At 36.9% G+C, this 9,369-nt stretch overlaps 1 protein-coding gene across 1 annotated transcript; it reads right to left on the bottom strand.

Annotated features, from left to right (window-relative positions):
- Positions 1-2,555: 2,555 nt before the first annotated feature.
- On the bottom strand, positions 2,556-5,858 carry LOC149420639 (uncharacterized). Its single transcript, XM_089635976.1, has 2 exons — positions 5,811-5,858; positions 2,556-3,266 (listed from the first exon to the last, which is right to left on the bottom strand). The coding sequence occupies exons 1-2, from the start codon at positions 5,856-5,858 to the stop codon at positions 2,556-2,558; spliced, it is 759 nt and encodes a 252-aa protein (XP_089492102.1).
- Positions 5,859-9,369: the final 3,511 nt, after the last annotated feature.

Genomic DNA, 9,369 nt, shown 5'->3' with positions numbered 1-9,369 from the left:
ATACAGGAACTCTAATAATAGTGATAAGAGAGCTGTTTAATATGTCATCTTTCTTAAGTTCTTAGTATATAATGTGATTACAAAAACAACTTTGTTTTATTTTTTAAAACACCCAATCGCGCTTAATAAAGGTTTGTTTATACAAACGTGCATTACAAACTGTGAATGTTTATTTTTATAATTATGTTAACTTACTTTAACTGCGTAATATTTCACTAAATTCCATTGTACAACTTTCTATATATTATTGTATCTTTTATACTTCTGCACCTTTTATCATTGTATTAATTTAGCTATGTTCTGTAAGAGACTCAATCTGGCGTAATAAAGGTTTGCTAAATAAGAAAAACATGCTTTACAAAAATTTTCATAAATATAAACAAAGTTACTACACATTGCTCTGTAACTACTTTCATGGTGCTCTTGTTATTATGTACAATTATTGATCTTCTTTGTACAACAGAACTCTCTATGATAACTTGTTTTGTACCTGCTTATATCGTATATTATGTTATTGTACTCCTGAAAGACTTACCTATAAAACGTATACATGCCTTCTGTTTGAAGAACGAACAGGGGTTGGAATAGCCGCACTTTAAAGGGCTATTCCACACAGATAAAGTATAAATGAATCATATGGCTTGTGACAGGCGATGCAAAAACACAATACATAACGTTAATTCACAATCAACTTACCGGGAGGAGATGGTGAAATCTGCATAGTGAGCATCATCTGTCAGCACTGGGACGTTTAGCGTGGTTGTTAGCACTCGTTATTTTAGATTAAATTGCGATAAAAATACGTCTTATGATTATTCCGATTAGACAACCGGCGATCGAGAGTTGACAGGACGAACCGTTTTTGTGCAACTGGCTCGGCTCACGGCTATCCGTTGTTTTAGCTGACTTGTGCGAACTTAAACTATACAGTTTAAATTCTGACGATATGATTGGTCATTACACAGCCTGTCAAAAGCAATCGGCGTTACGGAACACCTTCAAAGTGTGAATAAATAATTTCCATCGTTTTATGCTAGCTAATTTCCACTCAAACTCGTGGTCTTCGTACGAATAACCCCCATCATTTGGTAAAATATATTGAATGAATCGATAGTAAGTACCTTGCCATCTTTTACAGTGTGATTAGACTCCATAGTAGATAGTGGAGAGGTCTCTTAATAAAGCAGCCTTTTAGGCCGGATAATCCTTATCATAGGTGGGGTGGGCAGAGGAAGCTAAGGACGAAACGTGCGCATGTGCCACAAGTGGGTGCTGCAGCAGCAACGGGGCAGTCCTCGCGCATCTTTCCTTCTACACCGCAGTGGAAACATCTATTTGTTTCTTTACATAACTTAGGGAATGTCAAACCATTTGGCAATTTAGACATACGGTAAGTCCCACAAAGTCATGCATACCGCAAATGGTCAATTCCACGAATACCCTTCCTAGTGACACAAGCGCATAACAAATGTTAGCGGGTACCGAATACACTCAGTGGCAATACGGTTCGAGTCCAGCCGTATGACTCAGTTTGCACTTGGACACACATTCTTTAAAATCATCAGCTTCATAGATTCTAGAGAGTGCCTTCTCCAGAAAGTTCAATTCCGAAAGCTCACGGGGCACGTTAAAATATATAACTCTTGGGTGCCTCTTTACTAGAAGTCGGGCACTCAGTGCATTTTATTGAAAAGTGGAAATGCACACACATTATTCGACTATCTGACAACTAAGAAGCTGACAGAAAGTCGAAGAATTTGTGTGATCCTTGTATTTCTTAAAGATAAGAAATACAAGGATCAATATGTCAGAGGCCTGAAGGTTTAAAGAAAACAAGTTTTATTTTTTTTATACTAAATATATATTTTATTGGAAACATTAATTTTATTATATTTCAAGAAGTAACAACAATAAATTAGACCTGAGGCAATTACTCAAGTATGTAGGTGCATTCTCTTTTCTGATAAAAGAAGATAGATACATATTATAATTAGAACTGTTCTGAATCTACTTGATATAAAATATAAAATAACCAGATGAAATTATACTTTATTGTAAGTGGTTATGAAAACAACAAACACAATTTTGAACTATAACTATAATAAACTGGCAATTTTTTTCAATACTGACATCTATTTGTCTTTTTATTATCCTCTAAATAATATTTTTTTTACGCACTGTGAAAGTTGTAATTGTGTAAGCTGTAACTTATATAAAAAGGAATATGGTACGATAGGTGTATTAATTTATGTGGTACGATAGGCGTATTAATATGGTACAATAGGCTTATTAATGTGGTACGATAGGCGTATTAATGTTAAGACTTGTATTATTGGTTATAAAATTAAAATAATAGAGAAATAAGCAGGAGAGGAAAACAATTGTAGAACGATTCCAAATCAATAGAAACGTATTACAAAAAACGTAAAAATTCACTTAAAAATGTAGACATTTGACGAACTGTGATGAAGTTTAAACTCCATCGCATTCGGAAGGAAAATAATAGTCAGTATAAAAAGAGTCAACAGCTTCAACAGTGGCAAAAATCCACGTTTCTAAAAATTTTGTTTGGAACCAATGACGAACCTCTGAGAAGCTATGTCGGGATCCTTGCACATCTTCGAAGTATTGTCGTATTTCTCGTTGAATGGACACACCAAAACCTGGGCCGTGATCGCTGGGGAACCTTTAGCCTGCAGACACAAATAGTAGAGGCTTGGGTTTTGAAGAATAGGTCCAGTCTCCCCTGGATGCGTGCAATTTGGTGAAATGGTTTGACACTTTCCTTCCTCGGTCTTCTCACTACACCGTGTTGTCAGAGGGTCATAATAAAATGGATCATCACATCTGAGGTTTATGGGAACCTCTTCAATCTCTCCTAAGTCTGTTGGAACACACATATAGTAGCTTTGGCAGTCGTATGGATGTGGGAAGACTCCAAGTGATCTGCAGGTGAATTCGTATTCAGGAGTTGGTTGCTCGCAAGCCGGGTTACGACTGGTAGTACAAGTAGCGGAGGATTCCGAACAGGTATTGTACTTTTCACATGTCTCAATTTCTTCTTTCCTCCATGTCCCCCCCTCCATCTCAATGCAATATACCACATGATTACAGTCGTCGCACATTAATCCTGGCTTCTTGCAGTCCTTTTTTTCAAAAATCGATTGCTCTAAAAGACTGATGAATTCGTCGTCAAATAACTCTGATAAAAATCCTTCATCCCCACTGCCATCATCGTCAATAAGAGCGAGACTGTTTCCAAAGCACTGAAAAGAAATTGACACATTTTATATAGAACACTTAAGTATACATAATTTGATTCATTTAAAATATTTACAAATTAGGAATTTGTGACCTACGTTTAGAATTACTGCACCAAAAACACAAATTTTTAACAAATACATTTTGGCAACTTTTTTCTCTGGCAGGCACACTTACAATGACAAAAATTCTTGCAAATTGCCCTCTATATATACCCTTTTTTTGATTAGGGAGATTATATTTTAATCGAAAATACACACATTTTTTACTGTTCTAAGGTACAAACATCAAACGCAAACGAAATTAATCACTTTCCACTGAAGAGATCAATCAATATCGGCAATTATTTCTTTGATCAGTGGAAAGATATAATCTCGGATGGATTATAATATCTGACAGGTGAAAATAAGATAGATTTGTATAAACTCAAACAATGTCGTCGATTACGATATGTGAAGGGACAGAAGCATTTCGAAGAACACCAAGATAAGCCTTGTCTAGGCCGTGATGAGTTAAGTACCTAAGTGAAAGGAAATGAGCACCCTGAGATGTAGAGCTGAAGAAGGTTGCTATTGAGTCGATTGACAACTAGACATAAAATTACATCATTATAAATTTATACCTAAAATTATTCAGTCACATTCCTACAGACACAAGAACAGAGAGAGATACATTACGAAATATTTGAGAAAAAACTTAAAATATATTTTTTAATTACCCATCATCCTAATCCATTGAATAGTTGCCAATGTTATATTTTCTCATATTTATAATGTTATGCAAATATTATAAATTTTGTTGGAATATTAAATAAATTATATGAATTCTGCAAAAGAGTCCCAAGTGCTCCCAACAATCTGGGGGCAGTGAGACGAAGACATTTTTCTTTGGGGAATTTTGTAAGGATTGTTGAAGTTAAGCGCACTTAAAGTGAAATGACACTAAACTGCGCTTTATAAACACCATGTTATTATTATTATTAAGAAGGTAGTGGAAAGGGGAGGGTGATTGAGAAGATTGAGGCGGGGAAGTACCTGGCTATTCAGATCTGATAACCAAACACGGCCAAAGCCATTTGAAGCGACGTTTTAATTCTGCATGGTGATCTTACACCAGGGCGATACTGAGAGTAGGTATCTTCAACTCTGAATACTTTTAACCCGTCATTCTGGGAAATAAAAGCAAAAATCACGTCTTTCCGTGCCATAGAGTCGGTGATAAGAGGAATCTAATCTCGATCACAACGCAATAATTGCATTGACGAGTTTTATAAGAATGTCATTTTTGGCGGATTTTTTCACGGAAACACCTCCGAAACTAAAGTAAAAAGATTAGGAAAAGTCTATAACGTTCACAAATGTTAAAAACGGACAAATAGTGTCAACATCCTCAAAAGTAAAATAATGTTGAAAACGGTTAAAAAAACAGTTAGCACACTATGAGCGGGAACGGTATTTTTACCCGCGCGGCCGACTGGTGCTTATCGGCGGGACGGGTAAAAATACCCTTTAAGCCGGCTCCACTTCAAAGGCGAGGAAGGAAAATTATTATTATTATTTCCCGTGACTATTTAATCTAAATGCTTGAAGACATTACAAACTACACACACATATAGCAAAAAAAGATAAGCCGTTGTTTCTTTTATGTACACACATATCTACTCTTGCAATAATTAGGCAATTATATCGTGTTAAATTTCAAAGATTGTTTGTTAGTTGTACTGGGAATATGAGTATATTCTTAGACGTGTTATAAATTCATTGGACCTCTCTTATGAGATAATCTCGAGGATGCTATTACAATAATCATTTCCTGAATGACTTTTCCCGGCACTCGTTACTTGTGAAGATAGAGTGGCGCTAATATGCACGTGCTTTAGTTATGATATACAGAGTTACAAAACAGACGTGTTTTTTAGTGGAATTTATTTAATTGATATTTTCTTTTACCCTTCAAAAATGTCTTCAGATAATAACGAAAGTCATGAGGAAATATTCGTCGATAATTTGTCTGCCCATTCTGGTGAAAATTTAGCTGAAGCGATATATTTTTGCGCTATTCGCGAAAAACACCCGCTATAGGCTAGAGTCTATTGTTTGAAGCGCCCGACTACAGTGTGTTAACAATAAAAAGCGTCAGGTTCGTAAAACTGTCTTATATCATCATAAAATATCAAAAAATCAAAACGCGTTAAAACCAGATAAAAATCGTAAAATACTAAAATAACGCCTGAAATAGTCGAAAATTATTAAATTACGCCAAAAACTTGATAAATCAAAATAAAAATCTTTTCCGTGAGGCCAAATTAATGTAAAGTAAAAATGGGCAAAATTGAATGAATGAATTAAGTGAATAAGTTCAATCTTGTGACGCACTCAATTGTGATCTTATTCTCAATTTCAAACGGAATTGATTCTTCATTCCTTACTTTGCATCCTACAATTTTTAACGTTTATTTATTTTAATGAATAATATTATATTGAGGTAAGAATAATGTGTACCTTAAACAATTTAAATATCACAATGTTTCTTAGGTATTCAAATATTACTGTATGGGCGGCGTTCCGCGCCGCGAAGTTGTCGGAGGAAGTTCCCATTATTTAAACTTTTATAATTATATAGTTACCAATTACGTTAATAACCAGTTCAAATGCAAATTATTTTATTTTTATTACCTAACTTTATTTTATTTCTTAATATTTAAATTAGATTCGTTTATTTTACATATTTTCAATACAGTACATTTTTTATTTACCGACATAAAATTGAAAAATGGGGTCTTTACCACGAGTAAAACACCCAAAAAGGCTCAAATTCCAAATGATATTTTATAAAAAAAATATTATTATGTATCAATAAATAAATATAAAAAATATGTAATACACTAGTAATTGTTTTTGTACATTTGTGTAATATCATATTTTGCGTTCCTTATCGCCCTTTTCATTTACGTTTCGCGCGTGTTTATTCCCTATATTTGCCCCTTTTCCTTAGTTGCCACACTTTCTCTCCCTACTGGCAACACAGTAATGACGCGCATTTCAGGTCACGTGATGTTTTTGTTCGTATGGCGCCGTTTATTCGCGCCTTACGTGCTTGAAAACCAACTTTAAGTGAAAAAATCATAGTTTATTCTCTACCCTTTACAAATATACTGTATACAAGAAATTGACTCATAGTTTTATCTTGTTTATCAGTGTTTTGTCGACGTTTAATCGTGATTGTTGCGCTAATGAGTGACATCGGAAATAATGACGCGGCGTCGGTCGGCAACAGCGACCAAACGCAAGATTCCCGGAAGCACCGACGCGAGGATTCGGACTCCGATTCCTCGTCTAGTCAGAGGGGTTACAGACACCTGAACCCGCGAGTTGAACGACGCAACAGGTGTCCGCTCTGACGGACGCCCTAATGGGCAGTCGCGTAGAAATCGAGGAATCCCCGGGGAGAGAAGACCCCGCTGAAGGTACACGGTGGGAAGTATCGGGGTTCCTAGAACTACCCGCCGGCCTAGCCACCCAGAAGAACATTCTGGAGTTCGGGAACCCGAGCACCGCGGATAAAGAGGCACCGATCCCGAAAGCGGACGCGAGAAGAGTGGGAGTTATTTCGGCTCTTCAACATTTTAACTCAGAGGAATGGTCGCGGGTTCGCTATGCCGAAACCCAGAAGGCTTACACCGCCATGCCTGCCTTCGTAGAGCTGGAAGTGAATAAAAAGCTGAAGAGGCTCGACAAGAACAACTCTTTTGCACCAATCCTGGATCGTTCCCTGGGAGCTCTCTCTAATGCCATCTTGTCACAAACGGAGACAGTAAAAGGGAATATGCAGACGCTGGTAAACTTGGCAGCCGATCCTTGCACCTGCTTGAACCCTTCGACCCTGTTCGAAAAAATTCAATAGATTTTTGCCATGGAATCCCCATACAGTAGAATCACCGACAACGTCCTACAAATTGTATGCAGAAGGCGAATGAAATGCCTTCAAAGTAGGCGAATGGCCCTGTTAACTTAACCCTGTTAAGTAACGGACCCCTTTACCAGGGAAGGCCTCGCCAGGATCCTACCGAGCTTCAGTCAACTCTTTAATAAAGAGGAACTTGCGGCCTACATCTTGGCAAACGGGGGACGACACAAGGTGTTAAGTGTCGCACCTTCGTTCTATACCCCTCGTCAACCACAACACTCTATCTCACAAATGGCAAGGTCGGTGAGGGAAGCTCCACCTTCATTCCCTAGGAAGCCCTTTTGACCCGCTCCTAGGCCAGAGGAAGATAGGACACATCGACAGCCCACCAAGAAGCAAGAGTCCTTTCGCAAGTCGACTAGCGATCGGGGTAGGAGGCGATGGAGGTGACTGGAGGCCAGAGCCCTTCTGGAGAGGACCTCTGAAGGCATATCGTGAGGTGTGAAGGGAATTGGGGGCGTCACCACTAATCCTGAATATCCTAGAAGGAGCAAGGATTCACGTTGTGTAAACCTCCTCTGGCTCTCCCGTCGGCCGAGCTCAGGCAGAATTTCAGGACAAAGTCAAGAAACGATGAAAGCGTCAAAGATTCTGGAGGCAGAATCAGACGACTGACCGAGCTTCCTATCAGGTATGAAACATAAATATGTTTCTTACCTCCAAATCAGACCAAATCTTCAGACCCATCTTCAACTTGAAGGCCTTAAACGTCTTCATAGACTCAAAGCCCTTCAAACTCTTCAGCCATTTTCGGGTTCCGGAATTCCTTCAACCCGACGATTGGGTGATAAAATTAGATCTCTCCCAGGCATATTTCCACGTGCCTATCGCAAGATCACAACAGAAATTCCTGCGCCTCGTCTACAATGGAGAACTCCTTCATATGACGTGTTTGCCCTTCGGCCTGTCATCAGCGCCAAGGATCTTCTCGCTGCTTTCAAACTGGGTAGCGGAGCTGCTAAGAAAGAAGGGACTAAGGACAGTAGTCTACCTAGATGACTTTTTAGTAGCAAATCAGTGCAGAAGAGACCTGGCCCGCCAAGTTGTACGTACGTACGTGTGTTGAGTTACGACGCGACGTTCTTTCAAACTTTGACAAAGGATAAAACAGATAAAATAGTAATTAAGTTAAGATTTTTATTTTATTTTATTAATACAAGACTTAGAGGGTTCATATGGTTTTTGTGATATTTCACCCTCCATGCTAGGGATGACCCTGTGTTATGGCGACTGAATTTTACAGTTTGAACAGAATCTATACATTACTATGGTATGAAAAAGAAAAATGATGAAAAGCTAGTTTGGGTTGCAAGAGAATGGAGAAGTTAGAGAATTATAAGAAGATTATAAGATCTATTTACTAATAATTTGAGTAAATAGTTCAGACTAATTATTTATTTACGTACTATACCGCTAAGTTAGGGAATAATAATTATGTTATGTTATATATTTTATGTCTATTCTTGAATACACATTTTACAAATGATTACCGTGGTTTATATTGTAGTACAGAGAAAAAAGTACAGAAAAAAGTTATAAAAAATAAAGAACATAGGTTGATATAGGTAAAACTGTGTGTGGGTGATATTGTATGTTACGTGAACACCTCACTAGGAGAACCTGTGCTGAGGTGTTAACGTGTTTGTGATTAAGTGTGACAGGTATTTATGTGTTGTAGTAAAAAGTTATTTATTTATTTATTTTTTTCACAGACATATATTGAAATATGAAAACACACATTTATATGTGAGTGTATGTATTTTTGGATAATTCTTGAAGAACGTGTATAATATTTAATTTTACTTTTCATATTTTGGTTATGTTTGGTTTGGAATTATAATCTTTTGAATAAAGTGAATATCTTGATTTTTTATCCAGGCGATATGTTATATATAATACATATAACATATGTTATATGTATTAAATGTTTATTTTGTATTATATGTTTATTATGTTTTATATGTTATAATAAGTTATGTTTTGTCTGAAAGGTGATTAAGTTGATAGAGTGTAGAATGAATGGGTAATGGGTATTGTAATTGTAATGTATTCCGTGTGTAAGGATCCATTTCGTAATTTGTTTTAAAAGGAATGGGGTTGACTCACGGTTTTTAGGTTTTCAGGGATAAGTTTAAAGATTTT

Source organism: Hesperophylax consimilis, chromosome 10 (genome assembly GCF_061612785.1).
Source record: "Hesperophylax consimilis isolate HC1 chromosome 10, BYU_Hcon_1.0, whole genome shotgun sequence".
NCBI lineage: Eukaryota > Metazoa > Arthropoda > Insecta > Trichoptera > Limnephilidae > Hesperophylax > Hesperophylax consimilis.
This window is presented reverse-complemented; position numbering and strand designations above follow the sequence as displayed.